General features: G+C 43.5%; 1 protein-coding gene across 3 annotated transcripts in view; it reads left to right on the top strand.

Moving 5' to 3' along the window:
• The window catches only part of Gabpb2 (GA binding protein transcription factor subunit beta 2), a 30,195-nt gene that overhangs the window by 8,970 nt on the left and 4,929 nt on the right, over positions 1–16,296 (top strand). For 2 of the 3 annotated variants that reach the window (XM_026783900.1, XM_005356987.2), the window contains exons 2-5: positions 6,203–6,342; positions 8,487–8,654; positions 9,174–9,368; positions 13,933–14,083. In XM_026783900.1, coding sequence (XP_026639701.1) covers positions 6,235–6,342; positions 8,487–8,654; positions 9,174–9,368; positions 13,933–14,083 — 622 coding nt within the window. In that variant the 5' untranslated portion in view covers positions 6,203–6,234. The remainder of the gene's footprint in view (positions 1–6,202; positions 6,343–8,486; positions 8,655–9,173; positions 9,369–13,932; positions 14,084–16,296) is intronic. The other variant, XM_013349843.2, reaches the window with a different exon arrangement.

Consider the following 16,296-nt stretch of genomic DNA (forward strand, 5'->3'; position numbering starts at 1 on the left):
CTTTTTTTTTTTTTTAAATATTTATTTATTTATTATGTATACAATATTCTGTCTGTGTGTATGTCTGCAGGCCAGAAGAGGGCACCAGCCCTCATTCCAGATGGTTGTGAGCCACCATGTGGTTGCCGGGAGTTGAACTCAGGACCTTTGGAAGAGCAGGCAGTGCTCTTAACCGCTGAGCCATCTCTCCAGCCCCCAAGAAATAATTTTCTTATGTCCTTTCGGATACCTTTTAGGTACTCTTGACACCGAAGTGTAAAACTTAATTTCTTCATAAATTTGTTTTGAAAGGAAACCTAATCAAAATCTGATAGAAATTTTGTAATTTTAAACTTTTATGTCCCTTTAATCCCAGCACTCGGGAGGCAGAGGCAGGCGGATCTCTGTGAGTTCGAGATCAGCCTGGTCTACAAGAGCTAGTTCCAGGACAGGCTCCAAAACCACAGAGAAACCCTGTCTCGAAAAATCACAAAAAACAAAACCAAAAACTTTTATGTCTCCAGTGAGTGTCATTTTAAATACATAATCTGTATTTTCTGTAAGTCAGATTATTTCTCCAAAGCATTTCTTTTAGAAGATTAGCTATTTTTTGTAAATCTTGTAACAATTTTTTTTCTTAGCCGTTTCTACAATTAACATTTGAAACATCAGCTCCAAAGCACTCCAGTGGGGAGGACGGCGCTCAGAGCACTATCTCAGTTAGCTAAGGCTTTAGTTAGGGCTGACAAAGCCAGGGGGAGCAGCTCCCAAGTCTGTCCTTAGATACTCACAGTAATGTCATAGATACATACTATAACGCAGGTATGTCAGGAACAGCAAGTTCAGAGAAGGGGGAAATGAAGGGACCAGGGCCATGCCACAGCTGTTTTTTCAGAAACTCTGTGGGAAAACTAAGTTCTGCCCCATGATGGTTTTAGAACTGATGCGTTTACAAAAGATAGCTAGAATTTCCCAAGGGGCCATCAAGGTACATGAACTTAATATTTTCCATGGTTACATAAATCACAGATTCTCTGCATGCTTGCTTCTCTCTCTCAAATGGTCAACAGAAAATAGCCACGAAAGACTGACACATGTGGTACACAGACATCTATGCAGACAAAACATATGTACATACATGTATATATACATATGCTAACAGAAAATAGCTTGACAAGGCCCAATGTACAAGCAGTATAATAACTCAAATAGTTTAACAAAACCAGCAGCTCAGAACTACAAAAGACAAAGCCTTGGAGAAAATTCTCAAGAGCCCAATACCACAGCACTCGGGAGGCAGAGGCAGATGAATCTCCGTGAGTTTGAGGCCAGCCTGGTCTACAGAGCAAGTTCCAGGACAGGCTCCAAAGAGAGGAACCCTGCCCCCCCCCCAAAAAAAAACAATCAATCAGTCAATAAATAAAAGAGCCCAATCCCAAGTACAGCCCATTTTTGTGCTTCACCAAATAGAGGTAGAACAGCAGCAGCAGAAGGAAGCTGAAATGGAAAGATGAAAGTCCCTAGCTGCCTATGGTGGACATGCCTTTAGAGGGCAGAGGCAGGCAGATCAATGAGTTTTGAAGTGTTCTGGTCTTTATAGTGTCAACAGCCAGAGCTTTGTAGAGAGGTTCTGTCTTGAAAGAAAGTCCCTGGAATAGCGCGACCCTAGCAGGTGCTTGGTACTATTTAGCCCTCCTCTCCATTGGGAGTGAGTGATTGTTTTCTCCTGGCTATGGTTTGCCAGAATTGTTACCATACGTGTTAGGGTCAGAGCTGCGGCCTGTCATCCCTGAAAAGCTAGGCGTGGCCCCCTTCCTCAAATATGTCAGTTAAATCCACTGTTAGTAATGAAACAGAAAAGAATTTATTCAGTGTGACACCCACCTATCTGTTTTGGGGTTCTAATATAAAAAACATAGATGAGGGGACTGGAGAGGTGGCTCAGAGGTTAAGAGCACTGACTGCTTTTCCAGAGGTCCTGAGTTCAATTCCCAGCAACCACATAGTGGCTCAGTCATCTGTGATGAGGTATAGTGCCCTCTTCTGGCATGCAGGTAGATACTGTATACATAATAAATAAAAAAATAGATGAGGCCGGGCGGTGGTGGCGCACACCTTTAATCCCAGCACTTGGGAGGCAGAGGCAGGCGGATCTCTGTGAGTTCGAGACCAGCCTGGTCTACAAGAGCTAGTTCCAGGACAGGATCCAAAACCACAGAGAAACCCTGTCTCGAAAAAAAAAAAAAAATAGGCGAATTTCAGGTCAATAGAAGGTGTGATGCATAACTGATTGTTAGTGGTCAAGGTGTAGCCCGACGGCTGTCATTGACTCCTGTTTCCTGCAAGGTGATCTGACAAGTTGTCAGAACTGTGAGATCTTTCTGAGGTGACAACTTTCTCAGCCTGGCACCTGGGCTCAGCCTCTTCCTTCTCCCAAAATGAACTTTCCTGGGAAAGTTCAATGAAGTCCATTGTCTCAGTAGTCTGACAGCAGAGGAGGGATACTCATACATCCTGTGAGGAGAGTTACAAAGGAATTGCAGGCATGAGCCAGCAGGCCTGGCCACACCTAGCTTTTTACTAGCTTTTCCAACTGATGGTAGGTATTCTTTGATGCTGCACCAACGCTTGGCAGGTGGTAAATTTTTGGGGTCCATACAGCATCATGCATGCTAGACCAGCACTCTGCCATTGTATTACATAGCTCACAAGATACGTGGTAATTTCTTAAAAGTTAGTTGCAAGGTTGATAATTTAGCTCAGTAATACCCTGCCTGGGTTTCATCCTCTGCACCAGAAAATAAAAAAATAATTGTAAGGGCTGAAGAGATGACTTAGCAGTTAAGAGTATTGGGTGGTCTTCTCAAGGACCTAGGTTCAATTCCCAGCACCCACATGGCAGCTCACAACTTCCTGTAACTTCACTTCCAGGGGATCTGATGCCCTTTTCTGACCTTCAGAGGGCATTGCATGCAGGTGGTGCACAGATATACATGTAGGCAAAAATACTCATACACAGAAATGATTTTAAAAATAATAAAATTAGTTGAAAAGAAAAATCTGAAACCATATCAAAAGAATTTTTGTGCTGTGTACCTTAAAAACAATTATCTGAGCCTGGTCTACAAAAGCTAGTTCCAGGACAGGCTCCAAAACCACGGAGAAACCCTGTCTCGAAAAACCAAAAAAAAAAAAAAAAAACAATTATCTGTCTTATATTTTTATTATTGGATGTACTGGGGCTTGAACCTAGAACCTTGTATGTAGTAAAGAAGTGTTGTACTATTAAGCTGTTTGTTTGTTTTTGCTATTTAATTTGAGGCAGGTCTCACTAAATTACCCAAGCTATGCTTGAATTCATATTATGGCCCAGACAGACCTGGAACTTTTGCACTATTGTGCTCAGAGCAAGCCCAGGGCTTTGGCATGCTAAGAGCCCTCTATGACATGAACTCTATCCCCAGTCTTTTACCTGAGGTTTTGAGATAGGAATCTTAAACTTAAAATCTTCCTGTTTTAGCCTCCAAGAAACCAGGATTACTGTGATTACAGGCCTTTGCCACAAGGTCCTACTTTGAATTTTTTTAATTTTTTGAGGGGGTGGTTCATGAGTACTCCGTGGTGTGTGTGTGGAAGTCAGAGGACAACTTTCTGGAGTTCTCTCCTTTTATCATGTGGATCCTAGGGTCAAACTCAGGCTGTCAGACTGGAGAGGTGGATTATAGGTGACTGAATTCAGTCCCTAGAGCCATATGGTGGAAGGAGAGAACCAGCTCAGCAAGCTGTTCTCTCTCTCTCTCTCTCTCTTTCTCTTTTTGTGTGTGTGTGAGAGAGACAGAGACAGAGAGACAGACGGACAGAGAAAGGAAGGGAGAGGGAGAGAGGATGAGAGAGAGAATGAAAAAATAAATTGAGACTGACCCTCATATAGCCCAGGCCTGTCTAGAACTCACTGTGTAGTTGAAGCTTGGTGAGCTTGGTGCTTCTTATCCGCCTGCCTCCACTCCTAAGCAGTAGTGTTACAGGTATGCACCTTCTTTCAGGGCAAGGACTTTCTTAAACAGGACCTGCTTTTCCCCCTCAAGAGCACGTGGCAGTGAATACAGTAAGGTTATTTCACGGTTTGGTTTGGGCAAAGGCAACAGCAATTATACCCTCCATGATATTTTCACTATAACTGTAAATGCTAAGATGCTTTAAAAAAAAAAAAAGTCAAATGATGCCTTAGTAGTGTGGCAAAAATAGTTTGTACCACATGGATTCCTGAAAGGTTACTAGTATGGCTCAGGAGCCATAAATCACACTTTTGAACTGCTGTCCTAAGCAAATCACTGGTCAATGGGAGTTTATTCTTGCCATGCTGGCCTTGGTATCACTTGCCCATAATCTCAGGCCCTGGGAAGTGAAGACAGGACCAGGAGCTGAAGGTCATCCTCAGCTACATAGTAAATTAAAAGTCAGCTTGGGCTACAGAGTTTCTGTCAAAAACAAAAAACAAAAAAATCCAGTTTGCTGTCTGTAAAGATTGATCGGCACTGCATCATTTTGCCATACCTAGAGAACAAAAAGATTAACAGTTGCAATTCATTTTAGAAAAAAATGCTCCTTGCTGGATGGTGGTGGCACTGGGGGGGGCAGAGGCCAGCTTGGTCTACAGGACTAGTTCCAGGACACAGAGAAGCCCTGTCTCAAAAAAAAAAGAAAGAAAGAAAGAAAGAAAGAAAGAAAGGAAGGAAGGAAGGAAGGAAGGAAGGAAGGAAGGAAGGAAGGAAGGAAAAGAAAATGCTTTTTAGTAGAGAAAATAAGAGCTCCCAAGAGTGGGAGTGGTTCTCCGAAAGGACTGCTTCCACATGCCTGCCCAGTGTTTTATTGCTGCTTGTATATGATGTGGGGTGCACTCCACTGTGTGCACACACAGGTGTATATGTCTGAGATGACGACTTAGAGTCAGAGTCAGTTCTCGCCTTCTACCCAGAGTTCTGGGGAATGGGACTCGGGTCGTCTGGCTTTTGTAAAAAGCACTTCGGCCTGTTGACCCATCTCACAAACCCTGCCTAGTAGCCTTTTATGTCTTGCAAAGGAATTGGATTAAGACCAAGGGAGTCATTATTGAAATTGGTCAGTTTTTGAGCTCATCAAAGGCTAAGCCAATGAGGAGTCTACACACCCTGTCCTGTTCTCTTGGCCCAGAGAAATGATCGTGCCTTACTCATCCAGTCTAGTCATGTGCTGCAGGATTAGCTCATGGTCCACCAAGGCCCTGCCTTAAGGGTGATTAACTCAAAATTTCTGTCAAGCAGTATTTAAAAGGTAGCTATCCTTGTGCCTTGCTTAGAAATTAGAATGCTGTTGACAGATTTCTGTCTCACCCAGTCCCACAGTTGTTCAGAACTAAGGAAACACACAGAGGCCTACATTAATTATAAACTGTTGGCCTATTAGCTCAGGCTTCTTATTAACTAATTCTTACATTTTAATTAGCCCACTATTCTTGTCTATGTTAGCCAAGGCTTAGTACATTTATCAGCGAGGCATTCTCATCTTGCTTCCTCTGTGTCTGGATGATAACTGCAGACTGAGTCTTTCCTCTTCCCAGAATTCTCCTGTTCTCATCAACCCACCTCTACTTCCTGCCTTGTCACCCAGACTTTAAGTCAAAAGATATGTAGAGGAAGCAAGATAAGCCTCTGTGTGTTTGTTTGGGACTGAATGGCTGCAGGACCTGGCAAGACAGAAACCTCTGTCAACAGAATGCATGTTTTTGAACTATGTTCTTTAAAATTATATTCCACCACTGGGTCTGGTGATAAAACCCAGTAATCCCATCTATTTGGGAAGTTGAGACAGGAAGATCACAAATTCAAGGCCTACCTGAGCTGTGGCCTAAGTTTCACATCAGCTAGATCCTCCCTCAGAATACAGAAAGGAAAACAGCACTTGGGAGGTGGAGTTGGAAAGAGCAAATTTGAGGTTGGCGTAGGCTATGTGAGCTCCTGGCCCCCAAACAAAAACATCTTGTGCACACATTTCACTATGGTGGTACGTTTCTATAGCTTAGCATTTGGGGGATAGAAGAAGGGAGATTTTGAGTTCCATGCCTTCATGGGCTGCATAGTGAGTTACAGCCAACCTGGACTGCTTGGCAAAACATGTCTTAGAGAAAACCAACAAAATGCAAGAAAACATTTTACAGGCTGCTGCTTCCCCTGTGTTTGAATTGCAGCTCCCTGGATACTTTTGTTCCTATGCATAAAGATGTCTCTGGTGGATTTGGGAAAGAGGCTGCTGGAAGCTGCAAGAAAAGGCCAAGATGATGAAGTGAGAACGCTGATGGCAAACGGGGCCCCGTTCACCACAGATTGGGTGAGTTGAGCTGAGGAGGTGTGGTGCTCCCTCTTGTGCTCTGTCTTTCCTGCCTCCTGCAGGAGTGTTATTTGTGTTGCCTGACTGCAGTTCTCCTCCAGTGTGAAAGCTGCCTGTCAATAGGTAGTAGTAATTGTGAGCTGTTAAATTGTGGGAATTTGGATGGAGAGATGGCTCAGAGGTTAAGAGCGCTGACTGGACCTCTGGAAGAGGTCCTGAGTTCAATTACTGGCAACCACAGTGGCTCACAACCATCTGTAATGAGATCTGGTGCCCTCTTCTGGCCTACATACAAGTAGAACCCTGAATACATAATAAATCAATCTTTAAAAAAAATACTGGGAATTTCCCTCTTTTATTTTATTTTTATATTTTTATTTGCAGTTGTGATGGTATATGTCTTTAGTCCTAGAACTTGGGAGGGAGAGGTAGGAAGACCTCTGAGTTTGAGACCATCCTGGTCTACAACACAAGCTCCAAGATAGCCAAAGCTACATAATGAAATCCTCTCTCAAAAAACAAATATAAAGCTCCCAAAAGTTGTCCTGACCTCACACATATACACCTGTGTGTGCACACATGTACACATACATGCAAATAAATGTTACAAATACCAGGCATGGTTGTATACATCTTTTTGTTTGTTTTTGTGACAGTATTGACTGTCCTGAAACTCGCTTCATAGTAGACCAGGCTGGCCTCAAACTCACAGAGATCCAACTGCCTCTGCCTCCTGAGTGCTTGAATTAAAGGCGTGCCAGCTAGTAGTATACATCTTTAACTCCAGCACTTGGGAGGCAGAAGCAGAAGATTAACCATGAATTGAAGGTCAGCCTGGTCTACATAGTAAGACTTTGTCTCAGGGGAGAAAGAAAGGCCAGGTGGTAGTGATGGTGCACACCTTTAATCCCAGCACTCAGTATATAGAGATAGGTAGATTTCTGAGTTTGAGGCCTACCTGGTCTACAGAGTGAATTCCAGTTCAGCCTGGGCTACATACAAAACATTGTCCATTGTCTCAAAAAAAAAAAAAAAAAAGAAAGAAAGAAAAGAAAAGAAAGAATAGTTTAATATAGTGAGCTTGTTAACCAACTGAACTTGGAGACCAAAGAGTTTCAGAAGATTCAGGTCCATGGAGTAATGGGGGGCATCTAAACACATTGGTTTTGCTTTTTAAGATTTATTTACAGATGGTTGTGAGCCACCATGTGGTTGCTGGGAATTGAACTTAGGACCTGTAGAAGAACAGCCCGTGCTCTTAACTGCTAATCTCTTCAACCCACATTCACAGATTTTCTTTCTTTCCTTTTTTTTTTCCCCTTTGGTTTGTTTTTGTTTTTTGAGACAGGGTTTCTCTGTGTAACAGTCCAGGCTGTCCTGGAACTCACTCTGTAGACCAGTCTGGCCTTAAACTCACAGAGATCCGCCTGCCTCTGCCTCCTAAGTGCTGGGATTAAAGGCGTGCGCCACCACTACCTGGTGGTTCATGAATTTTCTAAGCACTGACTGATGCTAACAATTTTTATGATGGAGTAATGATTGTTGTAGTATGATTAATTCATAACTTCAGGGTCCAACTGGTTCTTTTGTTTGTTTGTTTGTTTGTTTTGAGACAGTCTCTCCCAATGAAGCCCTGGCTTCTTGGGCTTCTATCTCACAGAGATCCACCCGCTTCTGCCTCCTTAATGCTGGGACCAAAGGTGTAACATATTACTCTTCTTGACACAAAAAAAAAACTGTTTTGTAAGCCATGCTTAAAATCTATCTAACTCAAAATCATTATACTTTAATTTTATGATTTCTATTGTTTTTAATTATATATGTGTGTGTCTGTGTGGGGTGGGCATGTGAGTACAGTTGTCCTTGGAAACCAGGGTGTTGGGTCACCTACAGCTGGAATAACAGCTGTGAATCACCTAACATGGGTGCTGGGAACTGAACTCAGTGCTTTTAACCATTGAGTTATCTTTCTAGCCCATGTATATTAATTTTTAATTCTATTATTTATTCAGTCTTATCTGCCCTGTAAGATTTTTTTCTTCAAGGATGAATACTATAGGATTCATTTATTGTTCATGTATCTCTACCCCAAAATGATACAGTTCTACACACAGTAGAATTCAATGAGTATTATTTTCCCACAGCTTGGAACATCACCTCTTCACCTTGCAGCCCAGTACGGCCATTATTCCACAGCAGAGGTGCTCCTTCGAGCAGGCGTGAGCAGGGATGCCCGGACCAAGGTGGACAGGACCCCTCTACATATGGCTGCAGCTGATGGCCATGCACACATCGTGGAGCTGCTGGTTAGGGTAAAGCAAGAATGGTGGTGGGGTGATGCTTTGAAACACTCACCTCCCGCACTGTCTTAAATAGTGGGGGGAAGTGGGCGGGAAAGACTTGAGAATAGTTGATCATTAAGTTGCATCTCTATTTATTTATTTAAATTGATTTTTTTCATGAAAACCATGTTTCAAGAGTCATGAAGATGAGTTTGTTTTCTAATTTTTTAAAGGCTTAACAGGTTTTATTGATTTTCTTCATTCTTTTCTGTAGGTGTTCTCTGTACTTGTGCCTGTTTTTTTTTTTTTCAAGCCCTACTCAGCTTTCTGCTAATAAATGCAACTTAAGTCTGTTCCTTGCCCCTCCTCAGCCATCTGTTAGAGTTTCCCGGGGCTGTCCTTAGCAGACCCACTCGTTGGAAGCATAATGTCTCAGCTCAGGCTGACTTGAGAAACGTTTTTCTCGTTGATCCTCCTTAAGTGAGAGCTACAGCTAAATCTCTCTGTTGCGATGGGGTCTTACACAGAAAGGTTGCCTTTTTCTAACAGAGCGGTGCGGATGTGAATGCCAAGGACATGCTGAAGATGACCGCTTTACACTGGGCCACAGAGCATCACCATCGAGATGTTGTTGAGTTACTTATCAAATATGGAGCTGATGTCCATGCTTTTAGCAAATTTGACAAGTCTGCCTTTGATATAGCACTGGAGAAAAACAATCCTGAGATTCTGGTCATCCTTCAGGTATGGTTCCTTGATCTTCCCCCAAAGTACGCTTCAGCTTATAGACTATTTTGAGAGAGCTGAATTTTCCCCATTTTATCAAAATAACACTTCTATCATGCTTCAATCATATGACTCTGTGTTAGCATCTCTCTCTCTTTCTCTCTCTTTCACACATACACACACACACACCACACACACACACTCTCACACACACCCAGTGGAGACAGGGTCTCAAGTAGCCCAGGGTGATCTCAGATTTTGAATGTAGCTAAAGATGACTCTTGATCCTCCTGTTTCTGCCTCACATATGCTAGAATTACAGGCTGTATACTGTGCTTGGCCTTTGTTTTGAGACAGTCTCACTGTGAAGTCAGAGCTAGCCTCTCCAACCAGGCCTTCCCTTAGGTTTTTTTTTTGTTTTTTTGCTTTTTTAATAGGATTATAGAAAGTCCTGAATTGTTTGTGGCAATTAGAGAGCAATATTTTGGGACTACTCAGTGCTGACATTGTAGAGCAGAACTCTACATATCTTTTCTGGTTCTAAGAGTTGCCCAATTTATGGAAATGTAGCCAGAACAAAAAGAACATTTATTTGACTGTCCATTGCTTTTCTCTCCATTAAAGTTTCCATTTCTAGTTAAACTAGACTTGACAATCTTAAAAGTCACGGGCTGGGCACAGTGGCACAACCCTTTGATCCTAGCATTTAGTAGGGAGAGACAGGTAAATCTCCTGAGTTTGAGTTCGAGGCCACCTTGGTCTACAAAGCGAGTTCCAGTCCAACCAGGGTTACATAGTGAGACCCTGTCTCAAGACAAGAAAGAAAAAAGGTTTGTTGCTGCTGGAGATACGGCTCTGCAATCAAAAATACTTAACCAGTTGGCGATAGTGGTGCACACCTTTAGTCCCAGCACCTGGCAGGCAGAGGCAGGTGGAGCTCTGTGAGTTTGAGGCCAGCATGGTCTACAAAGGGAGTTCTGGGACCACTGGAGCTGTTACACATCAAAGCCTGTTTCAAAAAACCAAAAATAAAGAAATAACACAATACTTACCAGTCTTGAAAAGGACCTAGATTCAGTTCCCAGAACCCACATAGGGTAAATTACAACTGCCTAAATTTCAGTTCCAAGGGATCCTATTTCCTCCTCTGCCCTCCACTGGCACCTGTGCACACATGGTACACATAAACTCATATAGGCACGTGCGTGCAAACACACACACACACACACACACACACACACACACACATTAAAAAGAAAATTATTTTAATAAGAAAGAAAGTCACTCTCGGGGCTGGTAGATAGCTTAGTCGGAAGGTGTGTCTTGTAAACACGAGACACTGAGTTTGATCCCCAGGACCCAAACACAAAAGCCAGGAATGGGCCGGTGAGGTGACTCAGTGGGTAAAGGCTCTTGCTGCCAATTCTAACAGCTTGAGTTCAATTTCCAGTACCCCCCCCTTTAAGAAGAAAATCAACTCCTGCAAGTGTCCTCTGACCTCCTATCATAAGACAGACTTCTGGGGAGACAGAACACATGCTGCCTACTCACTCCAGGAAGGGTGTCCATGGCAGATCAAAGTAGTGATATGTACACCAGATTCAGTTTGGTGAAGCAATGAATTTGTATTGTGGTTATTAACGGAAGAGTGGATGAGGGCATCTTATAAGGAGCAGGGATTTAACAGAAAAGCAGCTCTGTCACCAGGACACCCACCCCAGTGTGGACAGCTGCAGCCCTGGAGCACTCTAGCCGGCTACAGGCAGCTCCACTTCCTAACATGTGAAGTCGGCTAGCCAGAGTCTCTCCCCACAACTGTTCACACACTGATGGCGGGGGCCCTCGGGAATCCTCCAATCCTCTGTTCTCTGCTGTGTGGCTTTTCACTGGTCGCCTCTCCTTTCTCTCTGGAGCGGATATTCCAATTTAGAGGGGATGTTACAAATTAGAGGAATTCATGCCTTAGCATTTATGCATGTGTGTACCCTGGCACACTAGTGCACATATGTACACACACGACAAATAAATTGTAATTAAAAAATGTGGAAAGTGGCTGCAGAAACAATGTGCTTATAATCTCAAAGTTGGGGGAGCAGAGACAGATCTCCAGAGCTTGCTGGGCAACCAGCGTTGTTTACTTGATGAGCTCCAGACCAATAAGAGCCTACCTCAGAAAAACAAGGGAGCTAACATCTGAGAAACAATACTCAGGGTTGTCCGCAGGCTGCACCCTCCCGCACATACACCTCACACAGTTGCTCTCCAGTCAAGGTGGCACATGTTTATCTAATCCCACCATTGTGAATTACATGGAGGTAGAAGGCATAGAAGCTCAAATGGCAGCTTCAGCTACATAGCAAATTTAAGTCCCACCTGGGCTACTTGAGACCCTGTCTCAGAAAAAGAAAATCCAAATAAAACAACAGTCCTGCACCTGTGGCATGTTTGTACGATGCCTCAGTGCCTCTCCTCATACCCACACAAGGGAAGCGAATACCCAGACCTGAAAGGCAGAGACCCCACCTCTCTACTGCCACGCCCTTCACTTGTTCCCCACAAAGGCAGATCCTGAAACCATCAAAAATTAAATTTAGGGGATGACTTAGTGGGTAAGGGCTTTTGCTGCCAAGCCTGACAACCTGCGTTCAAGTCCCTGGAACCCACGTGCTAGAAAGTGAAACCCAGCTCCTGACAGTTGTCATCTGACCCTCGTGTGTGTGCACACTGACTAAAAACACACCACTAATCCCAGCACTCAGGATGCAGAGGCAGGTGAATCTCAGAATTCTAGACTGTTCCCGTCTGTATCCTGAGTTCCCAAACAGAGCTACACAGTTTTTTTTGGTGAGAGAGGAGTGTTTCAAAACAGGGTTTCTTTGTGTAGATAAGACTGGCCTGCCTCTGCCTCCTGAGTCCTGGGATTAAAGGTGTGTGCCATCACCATGTGGCTTATACAGAGAGTCTTAAAAAATAAGTAAATAAATTTAAGTGTGGAAAAAAATTTGAGTCAGTAAAATGACTCAGGTAGAAGCACCTGCCAAGTCTGATGACCCAAAGTTGATTCTCTGACCCCACATGGTGCAAGGTGCCCATTGTTTTCTGGCCTCTACATGCATATGCCCATCCCCCCATACGCACACAATAATAGAATTCATTTCTCAGGGAAAAAAAGATTCTGTGCTAGAAAGGCATAAACGGAAAACAGAGAGATGTGGGATGACACGGAAGGGCTGGAGAACAAGTGCAGTTCTGCAGTTTGGGGAGGCGGGCGGGCACTGGGGCTCTTGTTCTGGGGCTGTGAAGTAGCTTCTTATGTGGGCGCTGGGAACATAGTAAAAGCTTTTTTTGTTTTGTGTGTTTTATAGCCTAGTTTTCCTGGAACTGGCTTTGTAGACCCAGCTGTCCTTAAAATTACAGAGAGCCACCTGCCTCTGCCTTCTGAGTGCTGGGGTTAAAGCTGTACCACCACCCAAGGCTGTTTGTTTGTTTTGTTTTGTTTTGAATGGGGGTTGAAAGATGACGTTGGCCACATGGCTCTGCTTCACCTGGTAATTGCTATCTAGCCCGAGCTGACCTCAAACTCAATATGATCCTGTCTCAGATTTTGGAGTGCTGCTGGGATTACAGTTTGAACTGCTTCATATGGATTTAGAAACTCAGATTCAGGACTGATGTGATTGTTTTAAAACGGTAATTGGAGTTGGCACACACATTGGATGGAGAAGACAATGCTAACTAGCATATGATTGCTTCCTTCAGGCTAGACCAGCCTGCTCGTGCTTTCTCTGGGAAGCTGGTAGAAGGTAGAAGTAGCAGATGAAGAAGGAGTTTAACAGTATCCGGAGAATGGATAATCTGTCTCAATTGCAGTCCTCAGTCAAGGGGATAATTACATACGAAAAATAGCTGCTTGTGCATCTTCAGTTTTTGTTTGTTTTCATGACAGATGGTTTTACAAAGACTGGTTATTCTCAACTTTCAGTTATTGTCCAAAGTCCTTTCATAACTGTACTTTTTAGTAGTTATGTTTGTAGAAAACTTCTGAGAATAAGAATACAAGATAAGGATCTTTTCACCAAATTGAGCAGACATCCTCGGAAGCAAGGGTATAGCGTATGGAACTAGACTTCAAAACCTGCTACTCATTTATCTGCTTGTTATATGTTCTCTGAGGAGTTTCTTCAGTGGCAGAATGGAACAGGTTGTGGAATAAACTCTAGAGAATATTGTTCTCTGCAGGGATCTCCTACTAGCACCTTGTCTTGTAGATAACTGGTCACAGAATATAAGTGCTGCAAAATGCCTTTTAGACTGTCCAGACCAGTTTCTTCTCTTCTTTTTTATTTTCTTTTTACACGTTTGAGGTTAAGTGGAGCATGTGAAAGCTTTGTGAATAGCACAGCCTTGCTTTCTCAAACAGAAGCAAGCCTGGGAAAGCCAGCTGCTTCAGTAGAGAAAAATATCGTAGCTCCCTGCCATCGTATGCAGGCTAGTTCTGCCTGCTGGAGCACTGGTAGGGAGGGCCGTTCAGCAACTGTATGACTGAAGTTCTGACTTTGCCATATCCTGCTTTGTTTGGTAGGAAGCAATGCAGAATCAGGTGAGCGTCAACCCCGAGAGAGCCAACCCAGTGAGCAACCCTGTGACTGTGGCTGCTCCATTCATCTTCACCTCTGGAGAGGTCGTTAACCTCGCTAGCTTTGTCTCTTCAGCCAACACCAAAGCACCCGCAGGTAATGCTTGGATAATGAGACATCTATTTTAAGCATAAAAATGAGCAGAATCCCATTTTCCTATGGATAGTCTGTCTAATTGCCACTATTATAAAAATTCCCTAAATGATGCTGGGATTAAAGATCTGAGGTAGAAAACTTGCTGTGTATCTAAAGCCATGGACTAAATCTCCAGTACCACAAAAAAGGAAAGGAAAAACATTTCTCAAATGGTTGTTTTTCAGTGTAGACATTGAACTTGGGGCCTCACACTCTGGATCTGTGTTCACGGCCCATTCTTTTTCTTCTTCTGTTTGTTGTTTGTTTGGTTTATTTTATTGTCAAACAGACAAACAGGGCTGGAGAGAAGAGTCAGCAGTTAGGAGGGTTTACTCCTTTGGCAAAGACCTGGGTTCTCTTCTCAGCACCCACATCAGAAGGCTCATAACTGCCTGTTGTAACTTCAGTTTCAGGGGATCCAATTCCCTCTGGCCTGCACACGTGATGCACATAAACTCATTCAGGTACATACATATATGCAGAAGTAATTTTTTAAAACCTAGCACATTAAAAGTTTTTGATTGCTAGTGACTTGATAGCCCTGTATGTTCCAGCCTCCATGAAGGAAGCACACAGCCCTGGGTTCCATATCCAGTATGACACCAACACAATTTATCTAAAACTTGCTTAATCATTGGCTTATTTGAGGAGGGTTTGTGAGTTCTTACATTAGCCTTGCTGTGACAGGCTAAAAGATAAGAAAAACAGGGACCCAATAGAATATTCAGGACTAACAGGCAGCTGAGTCTGCAGTCCCAGCACTTGAAAGGCTAAGGCAAGAGGATATGGATGACACAGTAAGATCCTGGCTCTTCCTCCCACCCTCACCCCGTACACACGCACACACACACACACACACACACACACACACGCAAAGGAGGCCAGTATAGCCTAATCAGGGAACCCCAGGTTCATGATTTCAAGAGAGACCATGTTTCAGGAGAACAAAATGGCCACTTCCTGGGGAACAGCATCTGAGGCAGACCCCTGCCCTCTGCATGAACGTATGTACACTCCATACAAAAAAGTATACCTACAGGCTGAAGCCTGCACTCAAGGGATTGTCCAGCCCACTGCCCTCTTGCAGTATGTTCAAAAAATTATTCTGCCTCAAAAAATGTAATTATACGTAAAGAAATATGCATGTGTGTGCATCTGTGCATATGTCAATTTTTAAGGCAGTCTTACTTAGCTTGGGCTAGCCTGGAACTTTCGATCTTCCACCCTCTACCTCCTTAGTGTGTCCCTCCCTGCTGGGACTAGAAACCAGGGCTTCAGCAGCCAGGTACCTTTAATTCCAGCACTAGGGAAGCAGAGGCAGGTGGATCTCTGCAGGACAGCCAGGGATACACAAAGAAACCCTGGCTCAGGCGGGTGGGGGGGGGAGTATTGAAATACACAGGCGTGTTCCTGCTCATGTTTATCTCATGTGCTTAAGCTTGGCTGGAAATACAGTGCTGGCATTTCCAGTGTAGTCGGGCAGATGCACTGCAGAATGCCTTCTAATAATGAAAACAGTAAGTTTTCAGGGCCTGGCAAGATGTCCCAGCAGGTAAGAGCTTCTACCAGGAACTCACATGGTAGATAGAAAAACAGTTTTCACTTGTGTCTTTATGACCTCAATATGTGCACCATACACACAAAGTTAAAAAAAAAAAAATTCAAGTTACTTAGCCAGTGTTGGTAGCATGTGAAAAAAAGCTTTATGAATTTATATAGCTGGGGCAGGTAATTGGAGGTAGGGCTCCGCATGCAGTCTCCTAGAAACTCCAGAAGCAGCTGTCGACTACACTTTCTTTTTCTGTTTTTATTTTTTTTGTTTGTTTGTTTGTTGTGGGGTTTTTTGTGTTTTTTTGTTTTGTTTTTCAAGACAGGGTTTCTCTGTAGCTTTGGAGCCTGTCTTGGAGCTATCTCTTGTAGACCAGGCTGGCCTCGAACTCACAGATATCCACCTGTCTCTGCCTCCTGAGTGCTAGGATTAAAGGTGTATGCCATCACTGCCCGGCTTTTTTTTTTTTTTAAAGGCTATTTATTATGTATACAGCATTCTGTCTGCATGTATGCCTACACACCAGAAGAGGGCACCAAATCCCATTATAGATTGTTGGGCTGGATAGATGGCTCAGAGGTTAAGAGCATTGCCTGCTCTTCCAAAGGTCCTGAGTTCAATTCCC

Source organism: Microtus ochrogaster, chromosome 21, assembly GCF_000317375.1.
Source record: "Microtus ochrogaster isolate Prairie Vole_2 chromosome 21, MicOch1.0, whole genome shotgun sequence".
In the NCBI taxonomy this organism is placed as follows: domain Eukaryota; kingdom Metazoa; phylum Chordata; class Mammalia; order Rodentia; family Cricetidae; genus Microtus; species Microtus ochrogaster.